The sequence below is a fragment of the Vanderwaltozyma polyspora genome, genomic scaffold (genome assembly GCF_000150035.1).
Source record: "Vanderwaltozyma polyspora DSM 70294 KpolScaffold1041 genomic scaffold, whole genome shotgun sequence".
Lineage (NCBI taxonomy): Eukaryota > Fungi > Ascomycota > Saccharomycetes > Saccharomycetales > Saccharomycetaceae > Vanderwaltozyma > Vanderwaltozyma polyspora.
Window position 1 is genome coordinate 38789 of NW_001834659.1, and position 16825 is coordinate 55613.

The 16825-nt window shown below is 32.5% G+C and overlaps 7 protein-coding genes across 7 annotated transcripts; all 7 read right to left on the minus strand.

Annotated features, from left to right (window-relative positions):
- Positions 1-66: 66 nt before the first annotated feature.
- Positions 67-1704, minus strand: SRP1 (karyopherin alpha; the record flags this gene model as incomplete). Its single annotated transcript, XM_001644763.1, has 1 exon — positions 67-1704. One exon carries the CDS (start codon positions 1702-1704, stop codon positions 67-69), a length of 1638 nt encoding a protein of 545 aa, XP_001644813.1.
- A 2951-nt stretch (positions 1705-4655) lies between these two features.
- Positions 4656-5411, minus strand: Kpol_1041p14 (uncharacterized protein; the record flags this gene model as incomplete). The annotated part of the gene is made up of 1 exon (XM_001644764.1): positions 4656-5411. One exon carries the CDS (start codon positions 5409-5411, stop codon positions 4656-4658), a length of 756 nt encoding a protein of 251 aa, XP_001644814.1.
- Positions 5412-8582: 3171 nt separating this feature from the next.
- DUG3 (glutamine amidotransferase subunit DUG3) lies at positions 8583-9656 on the minus strand (the record flags this gene model as incomplete). The annotated part of the gene is made up of 1 exon (XM_001644765.1): positions 8583-9656. One exon carries the CDS (start codon positions 9654-9656, stop codon positions 8583-8585), a length of 1074 nt encoding a protein of 357 aa, XP_001644815.1.
- A 638-nt stretch (positions 9657-10294) lies between these two features.
- Positions 10295-10884, minus strand: DTD1 (D-tyrosyl-tRNA(Tyr) deacylase; the record flags this gene model as incomplete). The annotated part of the gene is made up of 2 exons (XM_001644766.1): positions 10295-10682; positions 10820-10884. The coding sequence occupies 2 exons, from the start codon at positions 10882-10884 to the stop codon at positions 10295-10297; spliced, it is 453 nt and encodes a 150-aa protein (XP_001644816.1).
- A 110-nt stretch (positions 10885-10994) lies between these two features.
- On the minus strand, positions 10995-12623 carry Kpol_1041p17 (uncharacterized protein; the record flags this gene model as incomplete). Its single annotated transcript, XM_001644767.1, has 1 exon — positions 10995-12623. The coding sequence occupies one exon, from the start codon at positions 12621-12623 to the stop codon at positions 10995-10997; it is 1629 nt and encodes a 542-aa protein (XP_001644817.1).
- Positions 12624-13188: 565 nt separating this feature from the next.
- On the minus strand, positions 13189-13443 carry Kpol_1041p18 (cytochrome c oxidase subunit 6B family protein; the record flags this gene model as incomplete). Its single annotated transcript, XM_001644768.1, has 1 exon — positions 13189-13443. One exon carries the CDS (start codon positions 13441-13443, stop codon positions 13189-13191), a length of 255 nt encoding a protein of 84 aa, XP_001644818.1.
- A 352-nt stretch (positions 13444-13795) lies between these two features.
- Kpol_1041p19 (uncharacterized protein) lies at positions 13796-16762 on the minus strand (the record flags this gene model as incomplete). The annotated part of the gene is made up of 1 exon (XM_001644769.1): positions 13796-16762. One exon carries the CDS (start codon positions 16760-16762, stop codon positions 13796-13798), a length of 2967 nt encoding a protein of 988 aa, XP_001644819.1.
- Between the last annotated feature and the right edge of the window lie 63 nt (positions 16763-16825).

Below are 16825 nucleotides of genomic sequence, written 5' to 3' on the forward strand. Positions count from 1 at the left end.
AAAATTAACTCCAAAGCTGTTGTAATATTACTTTAAATATCCTTTAAAGAGTACTTGAAAAATTGATTAGTTGAAATTGAAATTTTGATTGACATTTGACCCAAAGGCGAAAGTGTTATCTGCAGTCTTTGGAGCCATATCTTTATCCAGATTATCTTCTTCTTCTTCACCAAAGTATGTTTCAATAAGAGCATAGGCTTTTTCATAAATCTTATCGTTTTCGTTTCTTTGACAGTTGAAAATCTTTTCCATACCACCAGCTTTTTCGATGTAATCAGCGTTTTCATTTATAGCCAAACCACGCATTTCTTTATCATTTTCACCCATCTTTAAGATATTTTCTATAGCATCTAATGTAACCTCAATTATCTTGTTATCAGCGATATCTAATAAATCACATAAAGGTTTTATACAGCCTTGATTTACTAAATATCTTATAATTTCTGGTCTGTTCAAACCACCAGAAGAAGCATTGGAAATTGCCCAACATGCTTCTTTTTTTGTTTTATAATCGGCACCGGCCAATAATTTAATTAATTGTGGGATGATATCGGAATCAACAACTGCTTGAATTTGTTCAGTGTTACCAGCAGTAATATTTGAAATAGTCCAACATGCTTCTTTCTTGATTGATTCTTTTGGAGAACTTAGTAGACTTCTTAATGCAGACAAAACACCAGCGTTGATAACAACTTGAGTTTGTAAATCATTACCGGTAACAATGTTACCTACTGCTCTTAATGCAGGGGTTTGAACTAATGTAGATTGATGATTTAACAATTCGACTAATCTTTTTGGAATTCTAACGTCGATGACAGCTTGAATGGCTTCTTGTGGGCCGTCTGACAGGTATGAAATAGCCCAACATGCATCGATTAAAGTTTCAGTATCCAATGAATAAATTAATTTGGCTAAAGTTGGTAAGGCCTTTGAGACGATATCCCAATCTGGTTGTGGTTTCTTACCCCTACATAAGTTTGATAAAGTCCAAGTGGCAGTTCTGATCAAAGAAGTTTTATTTGTGTTAAATAAACCTAAAATTGGTTCCATAGCTCCACTTTGCAAGACATGGTCTCTATAATCGGTAGAATCACCTGCAACATTACCCAAAGCCCAGATGGCTTGTTCTTGAACTTCAACTGAACCAGTGTATAATAATTGGATGAACAATGGAACTGCACCAGCTTCGACAACAACTCTAGTTTGAGAAGAAGAACCTGAAGCGATATTGGTTAAAGCCCAAGCAGCTTCCAGTTGTAACATTTCAGGTTGGTTTTCATTCATGAAGTTAACTAAAGTTGGGACGACGCCAGATTTAATAACTAATTCGATCGGAGGATGGTGTTCTCTGGATAAGATTTGTCTGAACTTGACAGTTGCAGCCAATTGTTCTTGCATATCATTTGAATGGATTTGCTGTATCATAGCAGGTAATTCTAATTGCAATTGTTCATAAAACTGTTTATCAGCGACAGAACCTTCGTCGTCTTCATCGTCGGAATCAGCCATTGGGCCATTTACAGGGGCCGCAAAGTTTCTTCTTTTTGCCAAGGCTTCATCTCTTTTAGCCTTTCTCAACTCGACCTGTTGAGTATCTCTACGACGACGTAATTCATCAGCAGAGAATCTACCTTTATTCTTGAAATTAGTACGTCTGTACTCAGGAACAAACTTATTAGTAGAACTAGAATCGTCACCGTTCATTTTTGTTGTTGTTGTTGCTTGCTAGTTTTATCCTTTTTAATAGTAATAGTAGTTTCCTATCGATACGAAATCAATCAATTTACCACTAATATAGTATAATATTTTTTTTGCTAATATATATATGTATATATATGTTTCTTCTGTTGTTAATCAAAGAAAAATTCTATTTTCAGAGGAGAGAAGACAAACCAAAAAAAAAAATTATTGTTAACAGAAAAGCCAAAAATAAAAAAAGATGTAGAAGAGGCTATAATAACACGACCTAACTGGGAAAAAAACCACACAAACACAGATACGTAGAGCTGCTCTTCAATCAATAGTCTAGTTTCAAACCAAAAGCCAGTCTATGAATCTATAAATTAAAGAATAAAGTGTATTTAAATTTGATATATAGATGCTTTTAATATTTAAAATTTGGTTTGGTTTGGTTTGGTATTGTCAAATTTTAAATTTTTTTTGATGTTAAAAAAATATTCGATTTTGGTGTAGCGCGTCTTCGGGTGATTGCTAACTGAGATCAAAAAGGTGTTTCGGTGAGAGATGTGAAGAAGAAAGGTATGTCGTTGTTAGTGATGTGTGGTTTTTGTAGTACAGTAGGCATATATATATATATATGTTTGTAATATTATTTGGCTATTAAGATGGGGGGTAGGTGGGGCAAATCTTCTCTTTCTATCTGTTTTTGTTTCACTTAATTAACATGAGAATTGATCGAGTTCTCATGTTATATCATAATATACATATATTGATTTTTTGTAGTGAAATGCCGGGTAATTACATCACGTGATATTCGATACATATATATGTATTTGTATATTTGTAATAGTAGTAGTAACAGCGTCATCACAGGAATACTAATCAATAAGGAACAGAACATGTATTCTGATATTAGTTGAATGAATCATATCAATTCATTATCTACAACTAATTATGGTCTGTTCTGTTGTTAGTTTTTTTTGGTTTAGCAAGTTCATCCAGTACTTTTATTCTAAGTACTACGTTTTTCTTTATCTCTACACGACGTCATCCTAGAGAGTGTGATCGTTCAATCGACAAGTAGGTATACATGGTTACTTTGACTATTTATTGATAATTTATTTATTTTTTTAATATATTTGTAGTCATCTAAATAGTGTCATTGTAATTTTCGTTCTGCCTTTGTCACCCAGTGGGTCGGTCAGATGAGTTAAAATAGTAGTGGTTGTACACTTTTTATCAAGTATCAAATATCAAATTTACCCTCCATCACCCCCCCCCCCTACCCCTCACAAGGCTTTGTATAAGTGATTTGTCTTCTTATTATGGGAACCCAGTGCTGGTCTCTCATATTAAATGTCATCATCCATCGCCTTTGTATACTCCCATCAAACAATAATCAAGAAACGATTAAAATAATTCAACTACTCGATAAGAATGCATGTAACTGTAGTAATATTTTTAAATACACTTACACATACACACTCACTCACTCACTCTCGCACTATTTTTTGCTCCAAACTACATTTGAATATAGAAGATAAATTGGATGACAAGATAATTTATGCTGATTATCAACCAAAGCTTTTTGGTTATCTGATTCAAATTGTGTCATTTTGATTAAACCAATAAAAAAACTAAATACATACGATACAACACACATAATCTAATCTAATCTTTCTCGATTTTATTAAGCTAATTTCGAGTTTACCAGTACAATTCAAATTAAATTTCGACTTATCCAATTGCATGATAAATGTAAAAAGATTACTTTCCCAAGTCATCTGATTGTACTTGAAAGCTATAAATTCACCTCAACAAGTCGAAACATCGTTAGAAGATATCTGCAGAAGTTGTAATATTGAGTGGACCAAGTTTATCTTTATATAAATCAAACTGGCCCATCGATTAGTGTTATTTTCTACTACATCATCAGTATGCAACTTTTAGAGGTTCTCGAACAAGATTGTTGCCATCCTATTGGCACACGATCATTTGTCTGTGGCAACATGTCCCTTAACGAAAGACAGAGATGGAAACGTACGCTACTGACGTTGTCGAGACATGGTCAAATTGCATTAAAACTACATTAGTTACTTGGTGAGTTAAATAGTTAAATTTAGAACATGTAAATGTTGGAGTCTTCTGCAACTTAATGATTGTTACCAGGAAAGAAGAAAAGGATATTATTTGGTTTCAAATAAATGTCAAAAAGTAACAACTAGTCATATAACAGGCAGTACTCTTTCCACTGGATACCTCTTGATAAAATTTTTGATCTTGAAATGGTAATATAGGGAAAGATCATTAGCTTATTTTATCAATCACACATTCCCCTGTGGACTGATGGTTCAAGGAAAGTATGTTATCACATAACCTGATGACATGAAATTATTGTTTGTTAGAAACGACAAAAATAATCTTTAAATCAAACTCAATTGGGGAGGGGGGAGGTCATGAAATGTAAAACTTTTGAATCAACTTGTTATTTTGAATTAAATTTATCAATGACAATTGAAGTCAATTATGGTCAATTGAGCTTAAGAAGGCTTCAATTGATGTGTCTTCGAAATTTAGTAACTAAGAAAATTGTAATGAGAAAAAAAATTGATTATAAAATTATTATTGTATATTATTAATTACTATTAGGTTAAATAACAATTAAATAAAACTAAAAATTAAATATATTTAAAATATTAGATATTAAAAATTAAAATTAAAAGATTAAGTGAAAAGGATTGTCATAGAACGATCAAATTGAATTTCTATCTCTTATTAAAAGGTAAATTACCAACTCAGACTTATTAAAAAACCATTCAATTCACCACCAGGATGTTTTGTAACAGTTTGAAGACTTGAGCGGATTGGAAAAGGTAGAGAATATTAAATTCACTTGAACATTTTAGCTGAGTTGAATTGAATATATTACTGCGTTAAATCAATAAAAGGAAAATTAGTTATTAGTTAAAGATTGTTTAAGCAGTAGTGTTACCTTCGGTACCAGCTGGTTTTTCTTGGTAGTTGTTGTTAGAAGAGTCAGCGGTAGAGTAAGCGTTACCTTGTTCAGCATCTTGCATACCGGAACCAGAGTAACCGTAAGAGTCACCGACTGGTTCACTCAAAGTCAAACCAGTGAAACGTTGCAACTTGGTACCCATGGAAGAACCAGTCTTGAACAAACCACTCATACCGTACTTGTTAGTGATTGGTCTCATAACGTTAATACCGACCAAAGTACAGGTAACCATGAATAAAACAGTGTTCAAACCAGCAAAAGCAGTAGCAGCCTTCAAAGAGTTACAAGCACGACCGAAGCTCTTGTCAGTGTACTTGTTGGTGAATTCATTGTATCTACCACCGTATTCGTTGAAGTCGGCCAAAGAACCGTATTTTGGGTTGTAAGTGTCAGTAACTCTGTCTCTACAGTGGTGCTTACCAACTTGGTAGGCAACGGTGATGAAACCAGAGATGTACAAACACATAACGATGGCTTCAGAAATGAATAGTAAACCAGCAAAGACCAAGGATGGGAACAACAAAGTACCGATCATAACACATAGCATATAGAATTCAGAAATGACACCGACAGATAGACCCAAGTTGATTTTTGGGTTACTGTGGTGGTGGAAATCTCTAGTAGCGAAAGCGATTAGAGACATGACCAAAGTTGCAGAAGCAAATTGGAAGAATCTGATGATACTGAAAGGTAGGATACTTTTAGACATAGCCATTTTGATATTAGTGTATTATTATTAGTTGGGTATTAATTAACTGTATTAGTTTGTATGGTATATTTTTATATTGTAAGATAAAATTATAATATAATGGAATTGGAAAGAATTGAATCGAAAGTGATTGATAATTGTGAAGATACCATGCCTATATATACGATAAAATTGGGATGACATTCGACCCCCATCTCATCATGATCGAGGGTCAATGTTATCAATTGATAAAATCACTCAACCTCCCAATTCCTAAATTGAATAGAATAATACCCATAGAACAAGGGAAGAAAAAAAATTTTCTTTCCCTATTACCAATGAATGAATTAATTAATTAATTAATTAATTAATTCGACTATTCCTTGTTTGCCTTTACATTAAATTTCAGTTCACTTGTGATACTTACTGCTTCCCCTACATGCATAATCCATTTTAGCACTGCATATTTTCCTCTTACTCTTCCTAATCCATACATGAAAAATTTTGTATATTTTGTTTTATTGTTATTATTTTGTTATTACTGTTAGTATTATTAGGATATTGGGATATTGGGATATTAGGATATTGGGATATTGTTATTATTATTATTAGTTCAAACAGGTAAGGGCAGGCTGCCCTATAATCGAGGTAGAACGAAGGGACACTTGACAGGGAAAGAAGGAAAGGGAGAAAAATAATACACCTAACCTATTCGGGTAGTATCCTCTAAAACGTCCTAGTCAGACCAGAGGAGAGCCGCACTTGAAAAAACAAAAAACAAAAAACAAAATATGAAAAACAAAATATGAAAACCCATTACACAAAATTCGCAATAACGTAACGTAGCATAACAAACCATAACATAACAGAGAGACACACAGAGAGACACTGCTGGAACATCACCATCACCATATCTCCTTCAATTCTGCCCGAGCCACTTAATTCCGAACCTGTAAACCAAAAGAGAAAACCAAAACAAACCGAAAACAAAATAAAATAAAGTGGTTTCCTTCATCTGTGACACCTACAGTGAGTGCAGTGCAGTGCAGTGCAGTGCTTGCACATTTTGCGTTCCTCTCGCAGTTGAAGTTTCCAATTCAATTCGACATGACATCCCTTAGAGCTGTTCCTGGGAGTAGAGTCATGTATATGCAACAAACAAAAAAATAAAAGCTATCTATCAGCTGTAATGAAAAAATAAAATTATCAAAAAGAACCCAAAATTCTCAGTGAACAGCAGTAGCACACAACAAACAATAACAATAACAATAACAACAACAACAACAACTATGCTATGATATGTTATGCGGTATACTGTTGCTTAACAGGTCCCCTTAGCATATCTTTTATTTTTATTTTTATTTTTATTTTTATTTTTTTGTTCTCTGTCCACATATGAGATGCCCCTTAACTCATCGATTTTGGACTTCTCTTATGAACTTCTCTCCGTCACATTGGGTAGAACATCACATTACATTACACACGTCACTGGAAAAGAACATTTACCATAATATCCCAATTTTCTGAAACTAAACTCCCTTCAAGAAGGGAAGGGAAGGGAAAGAAAAATTTTCTCCTCTCCGATGGGTTCTCCTAGTTTGTCGATTAGTCAGTTAATCAACCATCTCTCAATTGGCTCCCCATCCATCTTAGGGATGTTCTGAGCAACAAAGTTCCAGCCGTTCTTTTTTTCTTCATCCTTCATTTTCTCCCACTGCCTGCCAATTAAGATAATTATTTATTCTCTAGTGCCATCAATCTCTTTTCCCTGCCTAAACTCCCGTCCGTTCCCTTCCCTTCCCTTCTCTTCCCTTTCGGAGTGGGCCTATTGGGAAGGGGCTCTCTCTCTCTGTCTCCCTCCCTTTCGGTGTCGGTGTATCCTAAAACTTCGGTGTCTTTCAAGGAGACCGAAGTTAGCGTAATGAAGACACATCGAAGCAGGCAGACACAGGGGAGAGGGAGAGGGAGAGGGAGAGGGAGAGGGAGCCAAAGCTGAAGCATTAAGAGAGGGAGTTGGAAGAAGATACACAGCAGTGGTAGTCAGAGATGTGTATGGTATGCTATGCTATGCTATGCTCTGGTATGCTGTGGTATATGGCATCGTATCGTATCGTGGTGGTATCCGGTTTCTTAATTTTAATACCTGGTTTGCAGCAGCTTCTGAGAATGAGGGATGAGTTGTTGTTTTGAATTGAAAACTACTGATTGGTTTGGGTTTTAATGGTTATTGCCTAATTTAGAATTTCTAGATTAAATTAAAATTAAATTTAATTTTGATGTGATTTCATCCAATTCAAATTTATTTTTAAGTTCAGGGGCATTACTCTGCAGTACACAGGTTTCCAGAAAACCAATTCCGAATATAGATAGATAAGGCAAATTGGAATATGTTGTTTATTTCTCTAATTCAGACTAGACTAGACTCGACTCTTCTTCTCTGTTACCTTCTCTTTGCCCAGTCTGCGATTATACTTGGCTATTTTTGTTTTTAACCTGTAAGATGAATTAAGAAAAATAATAAAAAGAAAAAAGAAAATATGTAATGTTTCTTTTTCCTGCTCAGTTTGGTTTGGCCTAAACAAAATATAATGAAAATAAAAACTCCCTGTAGAGAAGCTGATGGAGCAGAGAGGGATGAGATAGTCTGTTTTGTAGCTTTTTCAATGAAGTTCACATAATGAATGATGAATGGGTTTGGTTATATTATTGAGTTGTTTGGCACTCGCCCTGCTGCAACTCTTCCTGTTAGGTCTTTAAACCTTGGGTCCGAGAAATATGAATATTCCATGTCCGTTTTAGGAAATAAGGATCGAATTTCCAATTTAGGCAATGGAACAAAAAACATAATTAAATTCATCTTTCCAATGATCACTGACTGAGACACAGACACAGAAAGAAAAGGCTTTAATGGCGATAAAAATATATATATATTACCATGAGCATTAACGCTAGTCCTTGCAATAGTAGAGTAGAAATTATACTTTCCACTTTATTCTTGGTTCCTCTCTACACTGTGTCATTTTTGGCCAACATTCTAGAAGTTTCGTAAGAAATTAAATTATTGGCATAATGTGATGTAACCTAACCCATTGAAAATAAAAAATGAAAAATGAAAAATAAACAAATTAACATATCCAATCCCCTTGCCTTGATACAGGTGATGAATAGGTCTTCTTACTATCATCAACTTTTCACCTACTATACCATATGGGCACTCGCCGAAAAAGGCCTCGAACGACCTTCCCTCTCTAGAGGGGGAACATTTCTTTCCACAGATTTTGCAACTGGTACAGAACCCATCAGACCCTTACTTTCTGCCAATGATGAGTTCCTTAGATATAACGGATCTTGTTGATAATATTCATCAATTATTGGATGTAATAAAATTGTTTGCTTCTTGATCGTTAATACACTATTGGTAGGGACAGCTGTCCAATCACCTCTTTCAAACGTTAAAGGTTCAGAGGCTACCATAATAACATCTTGATTTCTATCCAATCTCTCCATTCTATACTCTCCTGGCGCAGTCTCAACAAAACTTGAACCACAGCTAAAATGAAGCGACGCTGCCTCATCAGTCTTGGATGCAATATAGCGAGATACTACAACAGTAGAACTATCGGTAATTGCAAAATTTAATAAGGATGGCTCAACATGCTCCTCACCCTTATTAGCTTCATTAGTCCAATCCTTGATGTATTCAATGGTCTTTAAAAGAGCCTTCCTTAATTGATTATGTCCAAAATTACCGTCCTGACGTTTAGGATCCTCACCTAACTTCTCCAATGTATCTAAAAATAATGCAAACGCACATTCTGAGTCTGTGCTTCCTTGAATGAAATTCAAATATTCATCATTGATATGATTTAAAAGCTTTCTTTTGATCTTATAAAAATTTGTTATACCGCCATTATGCATGAAACATAAGTTGTGGTAAGTAAATGGATGGCAATTTGTTTCTGAAAGAACACCATAAGTTGAAGCTCTGACATGGGCAAAAATTAAATCAGATTTTGTCTTTTCCGCCAAGGTCGATAAATTTTGGTTGTTCCAAGCTGGTGTAATAGCTTTGAAAATACATGGACCATCTTGATCCAACTCTGAATCTAATGGATAGTAAGCAACACCAAAACCATCACCATTGACTGGACGTCTTCTATCAAGACGTAATCTGCTATCGAAGGATTGGTTGATGATAGAATGCGCAGGTCTAGTCAATAAATGTGATAATCTAATCGGTTCCTTCCCTTTAAAAATCAAAAATCTACACATTTCCAACTGTTTGATTATATTATTACCGTTACAATTTAACTTATCTTTGTGATTAATGAAGTCTATCAATGAATATAGGCTCACTGGTTTTTGATATCGATAAATATAATAGATGGTAATCAGTCTTATATTCCTGATTTTTACTTATTGTTGCAGAACAGTTAGAACCAATCAATATTAAGCCCAAACTTTTTTTTAAAAAACTTGTACTCTTAGGAATCTTCCAACTTTATTCAATATATCAATACAGATGCAATATAAATTCCTATCTTAGCACCTTTGTAGTTCTTTAATCCAAACCCTATTACTCTTAAATATGTCTCGACCGTAGGCTGAATCTTCTTTCTATCTTCTTTTTTTTTTCACTGTCGAAGGCTTTCAAATATACCTCATTTATGACCCAGCCATACTAATTAATATGACAGAAACCACAACAATGGATAAGTAAGACTCATGTGCTAATGACCAATATGAATACCAAGTTACTTATAGATATATATATATATATAATATCTTAAATTAAGTTATTAATAATTGTAATTTTATTTACACAGTATGACAAAAAGTGTCCTTTAAGATATGTGAGGGAAATAAGTTCTGGTAAATTTCTAATTAATATCTATATACCATTGCATTGCCTATTCTTTTGTATCCAAGATAATAGTGACGGGACCTTCATTTGTTAAACTACAGCTCATCATTGCGCCAAATTGACCATCTTGAACTTTATCATTGCCAAGATCGTTTCTTAGTAATTTCAGAAATGTATCATACAGTTCTTTTGCAATTGGACCTTTTTGAGCCATATGGAAATCAGGTTTGGTACCTTTTTTAGTCCTTGCAAGTAAAGTAAATTGCGAAACAGCTAATATTTCACCATTAACGTCCTTAATGTTTCTTTTCCATCCATACTCATTACCATCATCAAACATCCTTAAAGCTAGTACTTTCTTCGATAATTTCTCAACATCTTCCAAAGAATCTTCAGTAGAGATACCAACTAATAACATATATCCATGTTTAATGCTGATTCCAACAAATCCAAATTGCTTATTCGTTAGTAAACAGAGAGATCTATCAATATAACTCCTCAGCAAGTTAAGGTCAGTTCCGGTATTATAGATAATTCTTCATAGTACAATTATTATGTAATAGACACATACCTTGAAATTACTTTGGATTCCACCACAACTGATGCTTGGCTTACTTTCTGCAACACTATTTTCATCTTGAATGAAACCCTTTAAACTCCTGGATACCCCCTTTAAAAAACCTTTGCTATTATACCTTGATCCCTTCTTAGCTATATTATTAAATTGCGTTAAATTTTTTTGCATTTTAAACTAATGTTGTATCGTCAATAAAATTGAATGATCCATTATCATCAGAATAATTACATTTATTTTCATTATCCTCCCTAGATGTTTGTTTTGAAGTGTAAACAACAGTTTTCATTTTTGTTTGATTAAGTTTCTTGGTATTTTTCCTTAATTTTGCAATTAAGAATGGATTCAAGAATCTAACATCGTTATTGAGTTCTAAATCTTCATTAAAATTAGATTTCTCTTCAGAAGGTGAAGGCGAGGAAGATCTGTTTTCAACTCCATGATAACTATTTAATAGACAAATATCATCTTCGTGTAGGAAATTGTAATTCCAACAATTATCTTCAATAATTAAGATATTCTCATTCAATTCATCAATACCACCATGACCGTCTAATAAGTTATTTTTCGATTTATTAGTGGTCTGTAAATATTGTTCAACATTATCAATTACTAAACTGTTTATAGCAGTATCATCATTTAATGTATCCTCAGCTTGTATTGTCTCTTGTTTTATGCTTATCGTAGAGGTTTGGGGATCTAAACTATTCAGCATAACCAACTCTGGGTCATTTTGATAATGACTTCCTATAATCGAGGTTACTTTTGTCGAATTACTTGAGCTTCGATCCTTTACCTTTTTATATACCTTTGAATACTTAGAATTATAAAACTTGGTATCTTCTGCATTCTTGAAATGAATACTCAAATCATGATTTGATTCTGTTAAGTGTATTTTAATTCTTTTATTTAGAGCTTCTAGTATCTCTTTAAACATTGGTGTAACCTTTTCCGATTCATGCTGAATATTAAACTTTAGAAACCAAATATTAACTAATGGTAATGACATTAACTTAAATTGTTCATCTAACAAACTCTGGATATTACGAAATCTAATATCATTGGAGGTCACAATTACATTATTGATAGATATAAATTTGGAGACCAGTTCAGGGTTGGGTTTCACATGTTGATTAAATTTCGGTATCAGTATATCAGCTTTAGTGTAGTGATTAAGTTCAGCATTAAATTGACGAATATGAAATGACACTAATTTATACTTTGACTCAAAGAATAACTTGAAAGCAGTTTCAATTGTAACTTTTGGCCTAAATGTGTTGAGGACGCTTCTTCTAGTGATGTTTTTCCTTGAATCTATGGTCACTTTAGATATCCGGAATTGAATGTCTCTGTAAATTAATGATAGACCATTTACAATTTCTTGAACGTACCTTTCATTATTAATTACTTTCTGTTTAAGTTTCCCATTTTTTTTATTATCAACATTAACCTCAATTGATAAGGTGGTGCCTTGCTTGGGATTGGTTCTTTTCTTCTCAATCTTTAAAATCTTTTCATTTGAGAACTCAATTGCATTAGAAATTGGGTCATGAATATTTTTATAAACAAATTTAACATTATAAGTTCGAGAAGCCTTCGAAATGATCTTCAATCTTTTCTCAGACTTAATAGATTCTAGAATACTTCCATCTACATTATAATCCGTAGCATTTGCATCGTCTCTTATGGAGAGGTATAAATAGCCGCCTGTTTTTGAATCGATTTCAATATGAGCTTGGGTTATCCCTTCCTCAACAATACAGGATATATACTCTTGTAGAATTTGAATAGTGGTCATCATCTTTACTATTTTTATAAGCCTTATGGGCCTCTTTCTAAAATGAATTGAACCGAGTTAACCATTAAAACAAGCCCTTCATATAAGTAAGGCATCTTCGATTTTTCGAAAAGGTTATGTAAAATATTTAAGCCTTCAGATCAAGGATGAATAATACTCTCTCTACAAGTAATAGTGGAACTGGATAGAACATGGAATACTTTCTTCAATTGGTTAAGATTTTATGGATCAAGATAGATTAGAACTATGGTTATTTTTGTTTTGAAATTCATTTTTGTTTTGAATTATAAATATATACATAATAAAATATATATAGATATATATTTACAATTAGAAGGATTAAGAATCAATACCTTAGCGTATCGTTCAAAATAATCGTACATCTTTCATACGAGCTAAGGTCCAATTACTTGCATTTAAAGAGAATCAAACTACTTTTTAATATCATATAACGTTCAGTTTCAGTTTAAAAGTAACAGATTAAATAATAAAAACATACAAAATAAAAAATTTGAATTGATGTGAAGAATATGAAGTATACTAAACAGTCTCTGAAGAGTAGATCGATCTAAGCGTGGTCGACATCACCAGCGAAGATACCCTTTTCTCTTTGTTCGTCCCATTTTTCAATCCAATCTACTGGACATAGAGAGGAATAAGTTTTCCAGAATACTTTACATGGAGCAAAATCTTCACCTTTCAAATTGATACATTTGTGATAGTCAACATATGATTGCCAGCAATGCTTAGTTTGGTTTTGATTTGGAAATCTAGCATCAAATCCAACAGTGTGTAAAGCAGCTTCTTGTGTGTTTTCAGACATAGCTTTATATTTCTCAATTAGTTATTTTTTTTTTCTTTCACTTAGTGATCGAATTGGTTGCATAGAATTGAGACAACAACTATAAAACTAGCACCAACAATAGCTCCCAATCATAACAAGTACTCTTATATATTGCCATGTTTTCAATATTAACTTTGCAGTTTAACAGACTTCGTTACTATCATTACCATTAGATATCAACCTTTAGTTAAATTTTTCAGGGTTAATGAGAAAAATTAATATTCGCTTAGTATGAAAATAATTGGCTTGTGATCACATGAAACAGAATAATTGACAGTGTCATAAAGTAATGAATAATGGTTATTATTTATTAGATATCAAAATTTAATCATTATAACATTTCCATTGCATTTTCAACTAAGTTTGTATTATTTTCTTTATCTAAGTTCCGAAGGAATCTAATTAGTTGGAAGCAAATATCCCATGATTCGGTTGCCTTTTGTCTATCCACGCACTTTGATGCATCTGTCACTAATAGTTTGAGGATTTCATACATCAGTTCTTCATCTTTATAAACATATTCCAAACTATTTTCACTTACTTTTGAGTTTCCAGTTGCAACTGTTTGAGTTTCCCCCTTTAGATCATTAATAAACTCTTCTTGGTTATAATTTAAAAATACGAAAAAAAGTATACCTAGTGTTTTAGTTTCATTAGTCTTGATACATGCGGTCAGTAATTCACGAGGGGTTATATTTAGTTCTTGGAATAGTTTGTTCCAATATTTAGTCTCAATTTTTCTTAGACAATTACTAATTATCCTTAATAATGAACTATTGGCATTGTCATCATTTATTTCATCTTTTAAAGGTATACCGCTAAATTGCTTTATTAAATCAACGATTATATCTAGCTTGGCATTTTCTATTATTTTATATGACAGAATTTTCTCTAATGAAAATTCATAATGATGAAACTGCTGGTACTCTGAGTTAATATCTATAATATTAGCGTCGCCATTTAGTCTAGAATTAATCACAACATCCAAAAACAAACTATGCTTTATCTTGAAGAGCAACCTATCAGAACTTTTGGTGCAATAGATACCATGGGTTACTGCAATTTCTGGGGATACACATAAGGGATAAAAGTCATCATTAATTGGAAATTGAATATCTTCCTTATCGTTATTCCATAGGTTTTCTAATGAATAAGAGACAATTGAATTTTCCTTTATAAAATAAATATTGTCTTTTACTATGTCTAATATGCATTCGATGTTATTGGCAACAACGGTTTTTTGACAATTGTCTTTTTTGTTCCCAACAACTTTGTAGATCTTATTTTCACTAAATAATAAAAGACCATCTCTGAAATTTGTCACCCATTTCATGCATAGAATCATTCTAGTATCTTCAGGGTGAAACACCGCATGTGGATGGAATCTCTTTATAATATTAAAGCCAGATGGATGGACAGTCGATATTATATCAATGACAGAAATATGGTTGGCAAAGGCAAGTATAATTTCACCTGTCTTCATAAGTTGAGTAGTTAAAGCATCCGCTTCACCTGGTTTAACACCTTTTCTTTGAATTGGTTTATACCTGAATGTAGTATTAACGAAGAAATTAATCATTTTGAATTCTTTAGGTATTTCATATTCCCAAATCGAGTATTTTGAAATATCTTCATCATAATCTATATCTAAGGGAAATCTTAGACATATTAAATAATCACTGTGGTCATCTCTCCTAATATGACATATTAGGTAGTTATTTGATAACCATTGCATTTCAATTATAGTATCAACTGAAAATGTATACCATCTATCTGAGAAAAGGTTTTGAATCAATAGAATGTCTTTATTAGCGATATAAACTGCCATCAATTTCATATTATTTGTTACTCTTATTAGTGGACAATAATTATTCAAAGTTTTCGTCGGTAGTTTTGACAAGGGAATGATGTCATTCTTCAGATAACTATCTGAAGCTGCTGAAAATACAATAATATTATTCAATGTATCACCCATAATAACCGGTTTCATGCCCCTAAAATTAATTGATAATTGTGGGTATTCTTCCATAAAGCTCCATACTTGATAAGATCCATTGTCTGTTGTTAGTATCAATTTCATATCCATATAAATATGACCAGTGATCTTCGTCTCACTTAGAGCAAATTCATCTATATTGGTTGAATATATGATGTTACCAAATGTAGAGTATATATATAATTCATAATGGTCGGATATGATTAAAATACAAGTGTCGTTGATTTTCCCGCAATATTGTATTTTATTTCTTGCATTCCATTGAAAAGTTATATTCTCACTTGGAATATCATAGTATATCATATCACTTTGACTCTTTAACACTAGATGCTGATTTAAGGTAAAAGAATTATCAACAGTTTTTGAATCTAATGGTAATGATTTCTTAATTACTTTTTGCTTAACGTCAATTTCATTAAATTTATAATTCTGATTAGCTGTATCTTTTGAGAGTATAAATAATTGTTTTGATAATAATCTAAGTGAAATTGAATTAGGAACCAAAATGAAATCCATTCTAATCAATTTGAATTCATGCATGTAAAGGATATGTGCACCATCTTTTGAAAGCAAAATTAAATTATCATTAATATTGGGCTCACCATCGTAAACGATAGATTTGAAACCAAGTGCTTCATGTATTTCAAATTCGAATTTTAAAATTATTCTTAATCTTAGTTCCACCCTTTTAATCGGAAGTTCTTCTAAAGTATTAGAATTAGAAGTTAGATATTGTAAAAGCCCTTTTTCCTTTTTAGTTGCATAACCATTTTGTATAACTTTGTTAGACTTATTTTTTTCAAAAACAATCAATGTATCATCATCAAAAGCATCATCTAATTGTTGATCAACAAAGTCAGATTCTCCTGACACATTATATACTGGAATCCCATATTCATGGTAGATTGAATTTTCAGTAGCACCTTTTAATATTTGATATGCCATAACAAAATTATTTTCAGTGATAATATATAATACATTTTTACCCCTATTAATTGGTAACAATTCAAGCAAATTGAATTGAGTACCTTTTGAATCATCCATGAATATTTCTGAATTACATAACAATTTATTCATACCAAATTCATTTATAGAATCAACACTTCTCTCATGACAAGCAACTAAAGCCAGTGGTTTAAAATTGTACACCAATAGTCTTGTCGAAGTTAACATAACCACTACATTGGCATGCTTCAACGGTAAAATCTGTAATATAGAATCATCATTAACTCCATCTGGCAATGCATTTTTTCTCTGTGGAATATGAGATAGTTGTGGTATACCTGTAGGCAATATATCCATATTTAATGCTAACAAACGTCAATGTGAATTTTCCTCCTTACACCAAATTAAGTTATTTCCAAC